We start from the raw sequence: 17,667 nt of genomic DNA, 5'->3' as shown, positions 1-17,667 counted from the left end.
AAATCAACCTATGAGAGGCCATGATGAGTATGTTTTGGTTTACTACACATATCTGGATCTAAAATCAATCCTTATGCCTTTGTTTTGTCTACTTCTGAACAACTCCAGAACTGCAGAAACTCTGCTACCAGCAAGCCTCCAGAGTTAGCCCTTACTTCCTTGTTCAGCCCTCAAAAAACAAGTTAGTTTTCTTCCCAATACAGAAAACATTCACATATCTATTTATTTAATTTTCTTTCTTTTGCAGAAAGAAAAACGTTTTCCTATCCCCCAAAAGAAACTTAAAACTTGTGCATACAAACCTAGCTGGTGACTGCTGTTAAGAAAAGCCCTGCTGCTGTTCTGGCAATGCCATCAGTGAAATCACACTAGAAACTCTGTCCTAGAGATCCCAACTCCCTCAAATTGCTTGCAGAGAAATAACACACTTGCCTCAGAGATGCATGTTTTGCCTACTGGGTGCCAGCCACATGCCCAGACATATATCCTTCCTGGATCAAATACACGGGTGGAAGGGTCTCCCTTCCCCAGGGCTGTAAAAATCAGTTCCTGCCTACTTATTAGGGAAATAGTTTGGTGAGCATTCCTTACCACACTGTGTTAAAGGCAGTAATTTTTCTAATTAGTTGTCCAAGGAAGAAAAATTCCTTCTTAATGAAAATAACTAAGCTGGCACAAAGCTGATACGTTCGTGTGCTACCTAATGGAGAGCAGTGATCCACCACCCTTGGATGTCCATGGAAAGCACCTGAGGCAGGAGTGGTGCCAGACCCCTGGCTGAGCTTCAGCCACTGCTGAACTGCTTCTATCCACCCCAAACAAGTCCATCAGTCAGCCCTGAGGTCACCTTTCCACTCCCACTGTGTAAGGAAAAGGCTATAGCACAAGAATGAAGTGAAATCTGTGATGAAGAGAACGCTACAGGGGGTACTGTAATGATTTGCAGACATTTTAAATTCATATTGTTAGAATTATTTACTACAGGATATTGTGCCACCCCTGCACCACTGTCTTCCAATGTTATCATTTAGTTGGATGATGAAGAGACAATTCTGCTGAGCAAATTCCATCCTGCCTTCAAAGATTAAGAAACATGGGTGAGAAAACCAAGTAGCTAAACTTAAGTGCATGTGCAATAGGAATTAGTAATGAAAGCTGTGAACAGGCACATCTGCACATTTTATAATAAAAAATGTATTTTTAAAATGCTCTACTACTCTCCACGTGCAAAGAGATGATACTGGTAATGAGTTCACAGCAGTGACCAACTCAGCTCTAAGTTTTGCACAAAACTAGAGAGCTACAAATTCATTTCAGATACAGACTTTGCCATTGTCACCTTAAGAAGATGGCATGCAGCAGGATGCCTTGTACAAGGAAAGCCACAAAATCCTTAAGGTACAGCAGCTCACTCAACACTGCAGGAGGGTGCAGCTGCCTATAGACAACTTGCTAGAAATTAAGGTGTTGGCTATGACCCTAAAGGTGCGTTCCAAGAGTTCATCATCTTGTGCTATAAACAGAACCAGAAACGTAGCTGAGTTAGGTCCTTTCTTTATCAAACAGTGAAAGTATTCTCAGGAACAGTCCCATGACTGAGCCTTGTTTTAACAACCCATGCATGATGACCTTCAAGACATGTCACAAAGGCCTTTTAAACTAAGTGCTTCAAACTTGAATGAACCTTTTCTATTTCTTTTTTCTATTTTCTTTTTACTATTTCTACTGGACTACATGAGGACTTCTAACTGGGGGGAAAAAAAAGGAAGAAAAAAAAAAAAAAAAAAGAGATACGTAGTGTTGCATATTTGGCACATTCATAAGAAAAAGGAGAGTCCAGCTGGTTTCATACATTAATGGAAGCATAACTTTCAGGTCACCGATTCAAAACATAACTATAATGGCAAACCATAAACACCTCATTCTAATAAGCCAGCCTTGTACTGCCACAACTGCTAAAGCCTTAGATGTGGCTGTATGGACAACCGAAAATCCATTAAGCACGAACTGAGAAACTCCCTCACTCCTTCAGGTGCTTTTCTCCATGCCAACAACCGAGAGCAAACCTGGCAAATGCACAAGAGTTTCTACTGTTCTCAAGTCTTTCTCTCTGTGTTTGTTACGCGGCTGAGTTTCTGAGATGCAAAATACAAGCAATTAAAAACAGAAAAACTTGGGAATGACAGAGAAACAGAAGCAGTACCTTTAAAAAACCTTTACGAGGTGCTTGCTTTACTTCAACTTTTAAAAGCCAGGACTACAGGACGCGGCAAAGCGAAAGCAGCCGTGGGGATCACTTACGCCCGGGATTTTATCCCGCTTTACCTTTATTTTTTGCAGCAATCTCCCGCCCAAAAGGACAGGACTTCACTCTGCGTAGCATTCCAGGTAAACCCTTTCTCTCTTCCCAACTTTTCCACAATCCCGAACCAGCTCAGAGCCGGGGCAGCCCAGCTGCCTGCCCAGGCCCGGCCGCCCCTTTCCGTCACCGGGGCCACCCCCGTCACGACACTGTCACGCCAGGACCTGCCACGCCAGGACCTGCCGGGCCCACACGGTCCCTATCTCACCCGTCACCCGAGGGAACCCCGCCGCGGCTGAGGGACGGGGGGGACCCCTCGTACCCGCTTCACCGCCCGCGGTGGCCCCGAGGCCGCTCTCCCACCTCCTCCTCCCCCCCACTCCCCGTCCCGGTGGGCACTCACTGTTGCTCGACTTTAGGTCCCGGTGGAGGATGGGGACGATGGCCTCGTCGTGCAGGTACAGCATGCCGCGGGCGATCTGCACCGCCCAGTTCACCAGGATGTGCGGAGGGATGCGGCGGCCCCCCCGAGCGGCCCCGGGTGCTGAGGAAGCGGCGGCGGCGGCGGCCAGGGCCCGGTTGAGGGAGCCGCCGCGGGCGAACTCCATGACGAGGCAGAGGTTGGGCTCCCGCAAGCAGACCCCGTGCAGGGCGATGATGTTGGGGTGCCTCAGCATGGAGAAGAGCTTGGCCTCCTGCCTCACACTCTCCGCCGTGGCCGTGATGTCCTCGTCGGGGTCCTGCCGCGCCGCTTTCACGGCTACCTCGCGGCCCCGCCAGGTAGCCCGGTACACCTTCCCGAAGCCCCCGACGCCGATGATCTCCTGCAGCTCCAGGTGCTGGAAGTCAATCTCCGTCAGGCTCCCCGCGGGGTCCCCCCTCCCGCCGCCGTCCCCCGCCGCCCCGCCGGGGGGTTGGCGGGTCACGTAGTTGGCGGGGAAGATGCCGAGCCGGTGGCGGATCTTCCCCGCCCACCAGCCGTCGTCGCCGGACACGGCCGCGTCCTGCGACAGCACCTCCACCACATCCCCCCGCCTCAGGCTCAGCTCGTCTTCGCCGCTCGCTTCATAATCGTACAGCGCCGTCCACAGCGGGCACGAACCCCCGCCGGCGGCCGCCGCCCCGGCGCCCGGCACGGCCATGGCAGCAACCTCAGCCCCGGCGGCCGCCAGCGCCGCCGACGCGGGGGCGCCCGCCCAGCCGCATCCTCACCTGCAGCTGCCGCTGCCGCCGAACGGGAGCCGCGGGAGGGGGAGGGGCGGGAGGCGGGGGCCGGGCAGAGGGGAAGGGGCGGTTCCCGGGCAAGGGGCGGAGCGGGGACAGCTCGGCCCAACCCGGCCCAACCCGACCCAACCCGGTCCCGTCGCGATCGTCGCCGCCGCCACCCCCCGGCTGCGGCAGGTAGGGCGCAAGCGCGCGCGCGGGGAGGGGCGTGTCCCTGCCCCGCCCCCGGGGATTGGCCGCCGGGCGTCACGTGGCGCCGAGGGCTGGCGGCAGGTAGGGGCTCGCGCCTGCCCTCCCACGCGGGCAGACTGGCGGGGTTCGGGTCCGATCCGATCCGATCCGATCCGATCCGATCCCATCCCATCCCATCCCATCCCATCCCATCCCATCCCATCCCATCCCAATCCCAATCCCAATCCCAATCCCGATCCCGGTTTCTCCGTTCTCCTGCATCCAGTGCCGTGGCCACTCAGTACGGTGTAACCGGACCGCTGGGCTCAGCCCTGTGCTGCCGGCCCGGCCCGGTCTCGTCCCGCACGGAACCAGGGAAGGTGTCCGTGTGAGCCCGTGGCCCTCGCTTTTGGTGCGAACCGGCCCGGTGTGTCCTTCGGAGCAGGGTGAGGGGTTCGTGTCTGCCCCGGCAGCTCCCCTCCTTCGTTGTGAGGTCTTGGGACTTGAGAAGACCTAAAAAAACAAACCGGGAGTTTTCTGGAAAAAAAAAGCAAAATTCTGCCCGTGTTTCCTCTTCACCCACCCTGGGCTCTGCCGTGATCGCTGCCCTGGGGCTGAGAGGGCCCTGGGAGGGGCACACAGCCCCTTGGTCAGGGAAATAACAGCGTTTTCGTGCTATTTCTGGATAAAGATTTTCCTGGTTTTCATTGGAAAAAAAAAATCGTATCGCTTCCTAAACTCCAGTGGTTGGAGGTGTGTGGGCTGGGGACGTACAGGGGAAGGAGATGGATGAGTTTGCATCCTCCCAGCTGATAGCTTTGTGCTGTGGCAGCTGTGGTTCTGGAAATGGCTGCTGCCAGCAAAACACCTGAGGGGGATAGAAAAGTTTGGGGGAAGAATCAAACCACACTGCCAGGTTGAATAATCTGGTGAGATGATTGCCTTGCAGCTTCTCACACACAAAAAAAAACACATCCAGGGCACTCTGCGTCCCTACAATAACACAAAACTTGCAGGATGCTGCAGGTTCCAACATAAAGACAGTACTTGAAAAAAAATTTAAATTACCGTATCAAAAAGTAATAAATTCTCGTTTATCCCACTGTTTAAATTGTGTCTATACACAAGACAAAAATAAAATTACGCAGAAAGTGACTTAATGAACCATTTTACCAAAAAGAACCAGCGTCTCCATCAAGTCTTTCCCCCATTTCTTTTAATATAAGAAAATGCCTTGTAGCTATCCAGAGAGATAATTGCTTGCCTTTTCCTTATCTGCATATTTGCCTTATTATAAAAGCCATCAAGTATGTGGTAATACAAGCATTTTGCCACACAAATTCCACCTTGAACTTTATCTGTTATCTAAGAGAATCTACAGGAACTAATTAAGTGTGGAATGTTTTGGGTCAGACGAGGTATTGGTTGCAGTACAGTGGAAAGTTTAAATATTTATTTAGAGCTAGTCCAAAATTTTCTCTCTGAAGTGCCATTGTCCACTTGCTACACTTGGTTTATTTGTTGTTCAGTGTTTCTGCAACACCTTAGCTCTCGGATCTTGGTACATAATCTTTGCTTCTAGGTGTTCTAATAGTGGGAATATTTTTCCAGAGGGTGCGATGAAGCGCCTGTAACTTTCCTGACGGCACCACCTAGTGGAATGACCGCCGGGAAGAACGCTGCATCCAGAAGCTTCGGGCTCAAGCTGTCCTTGGCATCTCTCTGGAGAAAAAAAATGGTTGAGTTTTTCATCCTCTTGCAACTCTTAAGGACTGTGCCATCTGTGTTGTGTTCAGAACATGTATCCCGACCTCAGAATTACAGGAACTCTTTATTCCTGCAAATACTGTTACACTAAATAAATAAATAAAAAAATAAATAAAAATAAAAAAATAATAATAATTAAAAAAAAAGTTTATTGTTACTATTTCCAAAAGATGAGGAAGAGTGCAAAGATTTGAGTGATGGGCAGACAAGTCACTTTAGGAAAACCCAATGTTACAACAACTCCAATGAAGCCTTCACCACCTGGGGCCTCCAAGGAGATTGAGGTGCTGGAGCAGGTCCAAAGGAGGCAACTGGGCTGGTGAAGGGACTGGAGCACAGATCCTATGAGGAGAGGCTGAGGGAGCTGGGGGTGTTGAGGCTGGAGAAGAGGAGGCTCAGGGGAGACCTCATCACTCTCTCCAACTCCCTGAAAGGAGGTTGGAGCCAGGGGGGGTTGGGCTCTTTTCCCAGGCAACTCTCAGCAAGACAAGAGGGCACAAGAGGTCTCAAGTTGTGCCAGGGGAGGTTTAGGTTGGACATTAGAAAGAATTTCTTTATGGAGAGGGTGATCAGACATTGGACTGGGCTGCCCAGGGAAGGGGTGGATTCTCCATCCCTGGAGATATTTCCAAAGAGCCTGGATGTGGCACTCAGTGCCATGGGCTGGGAATTGCAGCGGGAGAGGATCAAGGGTTGGACTTGATGATCTCTGAGGTCCCTTCCAACCCAGCCAATTCTAGGATTCTATGATCCTTATGCTCCATTCTTTAGCACTTTTGTCTCTCCTGCTTAGGCTTCCACTCAGCTCCATCCTCCATTTCAGCTTCACTCCTTGCACCCCTCACACCTGTGCATCCCTCACCCACCTCTTTGCTCTGCTAATTGAGCTCAGCTGCCACCAATTCCTTGATTGCAAGGCAGATTGGGGTTTTTAGAGAATTCCCCCACCTTCCCGCCCAAAACAACACGAAAAAGTCAACAGTAACGCTGAGCAGAGCTCCAAAACTCGCGATGCACCAGGTAGGATTGATTGATAGCCGATGTCGAGAAGAAAGGGGGGGAGACGGAGGACGGGGGTGCCGCAGGAGGGGTAGCGGAGCGGAGCAGCCGAACCGAGCCGCCTGGCTCCGGTGCAGCCCCTTTGCCGCGCGTTTTTTTGCAGCTGCAAAGCATCCCCACGGCCACCCTAGGCGCGACGCAGCGGTGACGGACGCCTCCCCCTCCTTCCCTGTCCCCCCCCATTTTTCGCCAAGGCCCGGCCCATCTCATCTCCGCCCTGCGGCCTCCCTGCGCTGCCGCTCGCTACCGGCAGGCAGACACCCCCCCCCTCCTTCCCCGGGGCATCACCTCCCGCACCGCGGAGGGGAGGATCGGGGTTTTGAGACCGGGGGAAGGGAGGTGAAGAGAGGGGAGGGTGTGTGGGGGGGGGGGGAGGCCCGTTTGGCGGAGGCGCTCGGGGTGGGGCGGGCGGGGATGCTCAGCGTCGCGGGGCACCATGGGAGAATCCGCGGGCGCCCGGCATGGCGGCGGCGGGCGGCTGAGGGGCGGCGGAGACGGTGGCGGAGGAGAGGAGGAGGAGGAGGAGGAGGGCGGGGAGCGGCCATGGTGTCCCCGGCAGCGCGGCTGGTGGGGTTGGGCGTGTGGGCGGCGCTGACCGGGGGCTGGTACCACGACCCGGAGCAAGGAGCCTTCACCAACAGCTTCCACCTCTATCTCTGGCTTTTCCTGCTGACCCTCCCCATGGCACTGCACCTGGTGAGAACCGAACCGAACCGGGGAGGGGAAAGGGGGGGGAAAAAGGGAGCCGGGGGTTGAGCTAGGACTGGGGGTTGTGTGCTCCGCCGAGCAGCGGGGAGGGTGGGAGCGCAAGGGAAGAGGGAAAAGGGGAGGGAAAGGGTGTAAAAAATAAGCATATTGGGGTTTATGGGAGGTATTTGTGCCTAAAAGTTAAGGGTGTATTATGGGGGGGTCTGAGTTTTTGGCTCTGAGTTTCTGTCACTGGGGGGTGCAGTGCTGGCCTCTGCAAATGCTGAATGACTGGAGGGATGTTTGTTCAAAAAAATCTCTTCTAGAGATGTTTTTCCTTTTTTTCCCCTGTCAAACCTGCTTCAGTCTTACCTGCTGAGGTGGGTAAATAGAAGGAAAAAACCAAATACCACGTAATTATTATGCCTTGCTGAATGTCACTGGTGAGTCACATGGCTTTTCGTGCCATGCAGCTCGCTTTGTGCTGAAGATAAAACGGTGCAAATAAATTACTGGAGTTTGTTTGCCAGACTTGAAAATTATATTCCTTGAAAACTTGAAACTTTTGCTCAATTTCTTGTGTCTTTCCCTACTGTGTGAGAAAAGCAGAAGTATAGTTTGCTGGATCACTGCATCTATTCATTAGTGTGTTCTGTATTGTAGCTTAATATTCCTTCCATTCCAAACAATTTCCATCCCTTTGGTTCTGACAGTGACTCAACTAAATTCCTAAGTAAGTTCTGTGGAATTTTTTTTTTCTCTTAGATAAAATTTTTATATAGATATCTTCACCCTGTGTGGTCAGATACTGGCCTGATTTTCAGAAGCATGGAGCATCCATGGTTGCCCCTGCAATCCCAGTGAAAATCAAATATTTAATTTAAAAAAGTCAATTGGTATGCTGTATTATGTGGCAGTAAATTCCTGTAGGCACAGCTCATGGAGTTCATGTACTGTCAAAGTGGTGCATGTGACTGAAAAGAAAAAAGTAAAGGTCAACTTTTTCCCAGTTGTTGTAAGTATTATCTGAATGAATATGGATTTTCTTGTGGGAAGCTTCTGAACTAATAGCATGGACTAAGGTGTGCAGGTTTGCATGGGAAAAACACTGGTTATGGAGATTGTAGGTCAGAGATAAGGTTAAAAAAAAGCATTATTTAGAGGGAAGGGGAGAAAACCTAACTTACCTGCTGAACTCTCTTGGGCTTCATCATTGCCTGTCTAGGTGGACTTGCTTTTCCTGCAGACTGGCTCATTTTCTGATGAATCATCTAGTTAAATGCAGGAGTTGTGTTCTTGAGTTAATGTATTGCTATGGGAATTCTTTCTCCTTGATAAGAATAATGAATTTATTATGCTGGCTGCTTGAGAGTAATGATGTCCTTAAGTATTTGTTTTCTTGCTTTTTAAGTGGTTGGGCTTTGTAAACTCTGTCAAAGACATATCCTTGCCACTTAGAAACTTGAACCTGCTTTTTAACTAAAGGTTTTCTTTGGGGAATTTATAATATTCAGTAATGTTTGCTATTTATGTTGTGCACTTGAGACCAATAGTTTTTGATCCAGCTAAAGCAGTCACTGGCATTTCTTGAAATGGCAAAGTCAAAGCAAATCAGGGTGCTAATTCTGAACATTTTCCTTGCATTGGGATAATTTGAATCACACTGTTGTCAAAGTCAGAAAGTCTCTTTGAAACAGCCTGATGTGAGTGAAATGGCAAAACTCATCCAGCTGTTCTTAGATTTTCCACACTGGCTCAGCAGAGATGTGCTGACTGTAGCATTGGGAAGCTTATAGTATTAACTTGTTTCTGGTGTGTGGATAAGGATTTAAGTCTCTGGCTTTGTCAGCTTACCTCACTTTGGTACTGATGGTTCTGTTATTAGCTTCCCCACCCCAAAAATGCAGTTTTGTGTTTCCATCACTTCCTCTTCTTTCTCATTTATCTGTTGTATTTACTAATATAAAATTAAAATGTACTTTGGATATTATTTGGAGCATCATTGCTATTAAAATCAACTTGTGAGATTGTACTGGGGTCTCTCCTAACATTGCAATGTCATTTCTTGGATTAGAAATCAGTTTCCTTGTTCCAACAAACAGAACATTGCTCATGAAAACAGTGATACTTACTATGTATATACAAAGCCACTGGGCTGAATTCAGCCCCAGTGAAACACCAGTGATGCAGAGATACAATTTCAGGAATGCTTGTACTCTATAGCTTATTTTACAAGCCACAGGAGAATGCACACCCATGATTTGGTGAGTTCCCAGAATGACTCAGGGGGGGATGTTTCTCCTGCCTTTAGTTGGACAGGAAGCCCTTGAACTTCCAGGGTTGTTACTTCTTGCTCATGAGGTCTTCAAATCATGCTGGGATAGGTGAAGTAGAACATGGCAGTGTAGGGGTGTGGGCACATAAATTACTCAGATGGAAACTGTAATAAAACTCGTGGTGTGTCAGCTGCTTTCAGTTTATTTCCTCATGCTTTATATCCAACTTTTTATCTCTGTAAAAGTAAGGATATGTCTGTCTTAACAAAAGAGAGGGAAGCAACTTACTAAATACTTCATGTATGTATTTGTTGTGTGGTAGGATGCAAGCTTACAAGTGAGTGTGTGCTCCTGGAATTTTACTTGCTCCTAGTTTTCTCATGTTCTATACTGTGTGATGGACACCTTTTGCTTATTAATTCTGCTACATTAATGTAAAACTATGTATCTTTGGCTCCTGTATTATCATACCTCCCACTCTTACCTCTGCAAGCCTGATGGTAGTGGCTGGCTGCTCTTTTGGCAGTGCCCTCATTTGTCTCCTGTAGCAAACCAAGACAGCAAAGCCCAGGTGCAACACCATCTTGGTCCTCAGGCAGGATGTATCTGAGTCTAATCAACTTTAATTGTTCAGTCCAATTTACAAGGTGTGGTATTTTGTTCAAAGGTTACACACTTTATATTGGATGGTATATGCCTCAGTCACCTCAGCCTTTTTGTTACCCAAATAATGTTGGGAGGCAGGAAGAGAAGAATACTCTCTCCCTAGGAGCAGTCCCTGGGCATGGGCAGGTCAACTCTGTCACATTTGCTGTAATAAGTCAGGTGACATTTGGAATTTGGCTGCATTTCTGCTTGTGACCCCAGGCTGCTCTGGTGCAGGGTATAACATCAGGAGCTACTGGAAAACAAAGAGTACATTATGACATTTAATTGGGAAAGAGGGGAAAAAAAAAAAAGCTAGTTACAGCTTCCAGAGAAACCTGTGGGATGTTATGAAGCCTGCTTTCTAATGAATTTGTGGATGTGTTTTTTCCTGGCATCTAATAAGATGTCAGCTTAATTGAAGCTTTTCCTGTCACTGGAGTGGCACTGAAAAGGCCAGAGAGCTGTGTGGGTTCCTTTCATTAATGCAGGAGATGTGCTGCTGGGACCTGGTCCCAGTGGGGTGGATTCTCTCAAAGTTGGTTGAAAGTAGCCAAAGAATTAAAAGTTTATTCAGCAGAGGGAGATAATACATAGAGACAATGGGTGACTATAAAACCTTGTTTCTGTAGGAAAGCAGGCTAATTATAGCCATATATTGCATCAAAAGTGAATCTAGCATATAATTCCTTGGTGGCCTGTAAATTCCTTTAGCTTAGGCAGGTTTGATAGCTTTCACCTATCTGCATTTGGATAACACCAACTGCAGTCATATGACATTTGTTCCCTTATGCAAGAGGCCTGATTCAGGAAATTGAGGGCTTTCCATTCTCAGTTTCACCTTTCCCTTGATTCCTCACGGGTGCAAGGACCAAGCTGCTGGCTTGCACTGCTTTCCTTGCCCCAAGGTTCAGAATTAAGGATGCATTTGCCTTATTCTGATAAAAAGGCAGACTTGGGATGGTCAGTGTGCTGGGTATCTCAGGCAGGGAGACCATGGGCAGGTCCCAGGCACCTTTCCAGTAGCCCTGGTCACAAGGTAGGGATGAGGACTTGCAGCCCTCAGCATTTGCTAAAACTGGCCCTGTTTTCCATGCAGAAATCCAGGAGCTTCCTTTGACTCTGTCTTGTAGAATGCTCCAGGCATAGAGAGTGTTCCAGGGAATCTATTTTTGTTGTGTCCTCTTGACATGATTCATACAATATTTATTAAGCTTTATGAACATCACCTATAGAGCGTTTCCAGTGGCTCATTCTGAGCTGTTGCTTAATAACAAACGGTCAGTCTGTGCTTTTTAAAGCATAATTGAAGAGATTCCTGGGCAAGTGAACAAATCTCTCTTTTTAACAAATCATTACAGATACTTGGCCATCGTTCTTTGTGAAACCGAGCAATTTTTAACTTGTATTTTGCAAATACATTAGTCATAAAACACAAATTCTTCAACCTCATCCACCAAATCTTATACCCTGAGAGCATTTCCTTGCAAACTCATCCTGCTTGCTGGCCTGGATTTGCTAAATAACTCCAGGGCATGCTTAGTTTCGGGATGTGCACAGCACCACGAAGCCCTATTAACAACAGACTAAGCCTCAACTTGTAGAAAATAATGTCTTTCTCATTAGGGATCATTAGTAGTACCTACATGCTAAATAGCTCCTCAGCTTTTGTGCAATAGATTCCTGGTATATGAATCAGAATAGTCATAAAAAAGGATTTGCCTTAAAATTTTCACATGTAGGTCTTGAAGTTATGAATTCTCAGTAAGCCAAAACCAGCAGCAGAATAGCAACCAACTTCCTTGTAATAACACAGAAATGATTCAACAGCATTCATTTCAACATGAAGATAAATGTGGTGACTTGTTTTAGAGATGATGTAGTTGTGCCTTTACCTGTGTGGTCAGTGTGATTTATTTGGGAATCTGAAAAGAATTCTAGGCTTTGACATCCAAATACTCCTTAATCTGAAATGCTGATGGTTCAAAAGGTAGATTTAGGCCCCAAGTAAAGAACGTTTTTAAAAATTTACTTCTGCAGGCTTTTAGCAAAACTTGAGTATTGATGATCTTCCTTTCCCCCTTCTCCTCCCTCCTCCCCACCCCCAATAAAAATTGTGCAGAAATATAATGTTCTGTTTAAAAATTGAAAAGCTTAGAAGAGATTAACCCTACTTAAGGGCATTCCATGACTATCATGATAAAGGCTTTGGCCCTCCAATTAGAACTGCAAGTGCTGTGATTTGCCCTTTACTGCAAGGAAATATTTAGACATAAAAAGGTTGCTCCTGTGTCATGTCTGTTAAAGAACTCTGCAAGAGTATATTTGAACTGTAATTAATTTTAATGACTTAGAAATACGGGGCTCATCACAGATGAACAAACAGATCAGATCTGCAAATTAACAATTACGAACCTTAGAAAAAGAATTCAAAGAGGCTGCCACTCCAAATGTATTTTATTCAATTGTTTTGACTAGTTCTGATTAATTTTTTACAAATCCTCAGCAGTAGAGATATCTGGGAGCATGTTTTGAAGATTTAAAAAAAGGAGAGCAAACTAAAGGGCTTTACTGTTAAATCATAATGGAAAAGCAGGGTAAGATGACAATTTTTCAAAAGGGTTTTCCTGTTTGTAGCTAACTAATGTTTCATTTTGTGTCTGCATTTTAGAAACTCACAGCTTAGGAAGGGCTGCAGCAACAGCATTATCCTGGGAATGCAATATTTAGAGAGGTTTTACAATGTCAATTGTGAGATTTTATGGATTTTAGTTAAGAAATAAAATCCACTGCTAATCAAAAGAAGGATAAGTCCTGTAAAACAGAAAAAAAATCTTTAGACCTTTTCTGTGAGCAGAACTCACGTGTACTGTATGAGGATGCACTGCTTGGGGGTGCAAAACTTGGTACAAATAATAGACAATAAGGAATTAATTAAGAAAAAATCAGTAGCTTCTCCTTAAAATGAACTGTTATGATTATGCCTTTAATATTTTTTTTTCCTGTAGGCTCTTCCTCCAAATGCAGTTACAGTTTTTGTATACTGCAGCTCTGTGACAGTGTTCTTCACAGTAATAAAAGTGATCAGTTACAGGCTGCACCTGATGTTTGATAAAGGAGAAGTAATTCAACAGAAGCTCTCAAGTAAAAATGGAAGGCAATGTAAAGATGCAGAGGTTCCAAAAGGAGAAACAGCTCAGCCCTCAAATCATAGGTAAGGTTTTCATCACGTGTTGGTGGTACATTCTGTAAAATCAATGAGTTTGCACCATGGTCCTGTATAGCAGAAATGCCTCTTGACTGCAGGAAAACCCCTTACGGTTGTGTGAGCAATAGAACTTTTAAAAACCTGCTTTTTCCTTTCAGTTTTGGGGCCTGATGCAGAGGGTGAGGCATCATCTGGGCATGGTGGAGGCAGTAGGAAGAGGGTTGTCTGGGAAGTGCCAGGAGATCCTGGAGATAACCTGGGAGGCATTTTTTGAGGAAGCCTTAAATGTGTACTCTTTCCTCTTCTTGCTGTGCTTACCTGATGGGAAGATGAGAGGAACTGGCACTCAGTGGCAAAGAAAATGCTTTAACATCATGGCTTTGAAAGCCTGAATTTATGTTGCCTCTATGTGCCTATAGTAATCAGAGCTAGATGCCAGCTTATATACATCTGAAAATAAGGTAGGTTTCTTATTTGGGTGGGGAAGAAACACTCATAACCAAACAAAGAAGCCCAAACCTGCAATTTTATTATACTGTTGTTTTTTAGGTGTTGTTTTCCATCTGAATTTTTGTTTTTTTATACCCAAGGAAGAAAACAAATGTTGTTTCTCATTAGTAAACCTTGGCTCATTAGTCAACATGCTTAAATTCATGGTAAGACTGGTAGAAAATATGTGTAGAAAGAATTATTGGATAGTTGAATGCATCCACAAAGGGGGTGATCAAAAAGGTACCTTATAACATATGAAATTAGTAGTGGCTAAATGTTTGCCTTGGCTAAAAGTAGAGGATCAACTTTATTTTGTGGTCCAATGATTATGTTAATACAGGTTATGTATTGCATTTCAAATAGTGTTTGATGGGAGGTTTGTAAATAGGCAATTACATAAACAAGGTGTACACAAGGGTATCATGAAAGGATGTAAGGAGCAAAAATTGTGAAAGGAGTAGTGTTTAGTTATTATATATCTAATGTAAAGCCCCAAATAGCCTGTTCTGTCTGTAAATCTGTGCTGGTGTCAGGTGGGTTACATGACATTGAGTTTGAAGAGAGTAATTCAACATAGCAGTGTTGTTTCTCATAGCAGTGCTCTATTTGCTGAGATGCCAGAAATGTTTTATATTGAGGGATTTTAATTTACTATTTTTAGCAAGTTGTCTTGGTGAGGAAAGAGGTGCAAAAAGGGTGACAGTATTTTTCAGACCTCTGCTTTTAGTATTGGAGGGGAAAATTGTGCTGTCACTGTGGTACTTCTTCCTGTTCCTTTATTATTCCTCAGCTTCTTCCCAAAGCTCAGTGTTATCCTCTGTGGGGTGAGAAGCATTGCTTAGTTTTTCATTTGCTTCCTTTTCAGCAATAACACTGGGAATAATGGTGTCATCAGTGAGATCAACCAAAATGGCTCTACCCAAACCCTTCATGACAGTTCAAGGGAACAGGCTCTGCACTCCCAGGACTCACCTGGAGCAATGGTTAGTATGCAGTTTTCTGTGATTATGTCTTCACTTTGTGCAGTCCAGCAGCTTACCACCTGGAGTTTCCTATTGCCAGGTACTGATCTCTTCAAGTATAGATTTGCTCTGAAGAGGAAGGGTTGTTCTGTGGATCTCCTAGGTGTACCACTGCTCTCAGCCAGCCTTGTCCTAAGGGTTTGGGTTTGCAAAGATATGCAAAATTCTGCATTTTCTTTGGGGAGGTTAGTCTGCTCTACAGATACTAAATGGCCTTTGTAAATCTTGCCAAGAGCAACTAATTTTTGTGGTTTAAGAACCATGAAAAGAGAGAGGCTAATGCAATCAGAGCAGCCTCTCATTGCCTTGGAAGGGATCTTCTCTTGGAGCAAAAACTTGGTTTTGTGTAACTTGTGCTTATAAGGTGAACCCAGCACATCTCTTGAGTGTTTAAACAAAGCATAAAACCAATTATTTAAATCTAGGACACATCTTTATAAGGCTACAATACTTATATGTGCATTCCATGCCATTGGCCATGCTTTCTAAATAGTGTGTGATAATAGTAAATGAGGTTGATATATGTAGATCTTATTAGTAAAGAAAAAATAGGGAACATCCCTAAGAAGGTTGAAGAGTTAAGTGTTCAAAAATAAAGAAACAATGAACACTACCTGTGTAATCTTAAGCTACTCCCCATATATGCTGTGATAATATCTTTAATTGTGTGATCCCATGCTATTTTTTCTACAGGACTCCTGCCTCAGTCAGTGCAGAGGATGGTTAGTGATCTCTGAATAAGTAGCTATTTGATACTTCATTCTGTCTTCATATCCCCTCCCCCTCCTACCCTGTGTCTGTATTAACTGCAACCCCTTCAAATCCTGGTCTGAATCAGAATTATTTCCTCATTTCCTGCAATGTTTTCACCTTTTTGTAGCATCTGTATGATTCAGAGACATGAATAGTTTTCTTTTACGAGGTAACCTTGTTTCTGTCCTACTCACCAGTATTCTGGTATTTGTCCAGTTTGCAACCACATTTCTTGGGATCTTGTCCAGGTTTCCCATTTCTAAATATGTAGGTTGGGTCAGATGAGACCTAATCTCCTGTTTGTGCTGCAAGGACACCACCATGAAATTTTAGGAGATAATGGTTTCAGTGTCTGTTAGACAGAAAAAAGCCACTTCAATTTTTTTCTCAATAGATTTTTTTTCTTGTTATGTTTTTAGGCTCTTGAATTTAAACTCCCAGAGGATTCCTCTGGAGTATCAGGTTTAGTTTTGAGCTCCCCAGTTGAGTTCCCACAGACATTGACCTGATGAGAATCCAGCAGAGGTCACCAAGGTGTCTGAGGAATGAGGGACCTGGTCTAAGGGTCCAGACAGATGGAATATTTTAGCTTTTTTAAGGCTAAAAACTTTTGTAAGACTTGAAGAACTTACTTGTGTCTTCAGCTTCCTAATGGAAAGATGCAGCCAAGATGGAGCACACTCTTCCCAGATGCTCAGTGACGGGAGACAGTGACTACAACTTGCAGCCTTGGAAAACTACAGCTGGATCTATAATGTTTAAGTGTAATCCTTGTTGGCTGGTCCCCCCTCCACCACTCCCCACCAAGAGGATGGTCAAATACTCACAGAATCACAAATACTGGAAGAGGTTGTCCAGAGAGGTTATGAAATCTCCATCTTTTGGAGATATTCAAAGCCCTGCTGGAGATGGCCCTGAGCAGCCTGTTCTTACTGTACCTGCTTTGTGTGTGTGTATGGCAGAAGGTATTTGGACTAAATGGCCTCCAAAGCTTCCTTGCTATGTAATTGACTTGATGAGAATTTAATGACTTTGTCCTCCAGTTTACCATTGAGATTTTTTTTCCAGGTACTGAAGACCAAACTTTTCATTTTAGTGCTTTAGAAATACACAGCTGGAAAACTGAAGCATCTAAATGCATCCTATTCCTTAATGATTAAAAAAAGCTCAAACCAAACTGATCTGGATTAGGCACAGCAAAATGTTACTTGAAGAAAAAAAAAAAATCCTAAGATTGTTTTGGTTTTTTTCCCTTGCCAAACCACACACAATTGCACTGATGCAGTTTGGAGCATGGCTGTTCTGTAACCATCTCTCTCACCCACCCCTTGCATTTTGTGCAAGGTATATGTCCAAATTTCAGTGATGTTGAGCAACTTGCCAGTGCTGTAATTAACCTTTAATTAGATAACTATTGCATTGACTTTTTTTTTTTTTCCAACAGAATTTAATAAATACCCTTGCTAATTTTGTGTATTTCTTTCTATTTTTAGGAGCTGCCAACACGAGAAACTATTGAAGATTTGAGAGGTATTTTAAAGGCTTTTATAGACCTCTTTAAATCTGTGTTTAAACATTGCTTACCACTAAAAAAAATATCAGACTGGATTGCATAATGGAAAAGCTTAAGAGGACAGAATATCAAGGGCATTCTAACAGACTAAGGTTTCTCAGCTGTCAGCCAATCTGTTTAGGATGCAGCCAGCTGGGGAGCATGAAGTTGCCCTGCCCAGTTTGATATGGGGAGATGAAAAAAGCCTTCCCCTCTTCTTCTTGGGAAGCTCTGAACCTCTGGGGAGCATAAACCAGGAAGCCAGCTCTGAGACTGCATCTTAAAGCCCCTAAACAACTTCTGGCTGTAGACCTGCGTTGATATTGTTGATCTTGAGCACAGCTGTGTATACTCCAGCACACCTTCCTTAGCCTAGAGATCCAGTGCTTTCAATATTTTTTATTATTATCCAGATGTTTCAATATTTTTTATTTTATCTCCTTGTTAAAGTTGGTCACCAGAAGGTTGGGACCATTTAGAAAATGCACAAAGGGATGTAGTAAACTTGT

The 17,667-nt window shown here is 45.2% G+C and overlaps 2 protein-coding genes across 4 annotated transcripts in view; one reads left to right on the top strand and one right to left on the bottom strand.

The window, feature by feature from the left end:
• Positions 1–3,675, bottom strand: part of MAP3K21 (mitogen-activated protein kinase kinase kinase 21) — a 42,232-nt gene extending 38,557 nt beyond the window's left edge. Inside the window, exon 1 of one of the 3 annotated variants that reach the window (XM_071738992.1) lies at positions 2,706–3,675. In XM_071738992.1, the coding sequence (XP_071595093.1) occupies positions 2,706–3,444 (739 nt within the window). In that variant the 5' untranslated portion in view covers positions 3,445–3,675. Of the gene's footprint in view, positions 1–2,325; positions 2,406–2,705 lie in introns of those variants that run through there. The other 2 variants (XM_071738993.1, XM_071738994.1) reach the window with 2 other exon arrangements.
• Positions 3,676–7,058: 3,383 nt separating this feature from the next.
• PCNX2 (pecanex 2) overlaps positions 7,059–17,667 on the top strand; it is a 147,816-nt gene continuing 137,207 nt past the window's right edge. The window contains exons 1-4 of the mRNA XM_071738991.1: positions 7,059–7,219; positions 13,140–13,345; positions 14,697–14,814; positions 17,100–17,136. Coding sequence (XP_071595092.1) covers positions 7,067–7,219; positions 13,140–13,345; positions 14,697–14,814; positions 17,100–17,136 — 514 coding nt within the window. The 5' untranslated portion in view covers positions 7,059–7,066. The remainder of the gene's footprint in view (positions 7,220–13,139; positions 13,346–14,696; positions 14,815–17,099; positions 17,137–17,667) is intronic.

The sequence above is a fragment of the Heliangelus exortis genome, chromosome 3, assembly GCF_036169615.1.
Source record: "Heliangelus exortis chromosome 3, bHelExo1.hap1, whole genome shotgun sequence".
NCBI classification, from domain to species: domain Eukaryota; kingdom Metazoa; phylum Chordata; class Aves; order Apodiformes; family Trochilidae; genus Heliangelus; species Heliangelus exortis.
The sequence above is the reverse complement of the archived record's forward strand: the minus strand, read 5'-3'. Positions and strand labels throughout refer to the sequence as shown.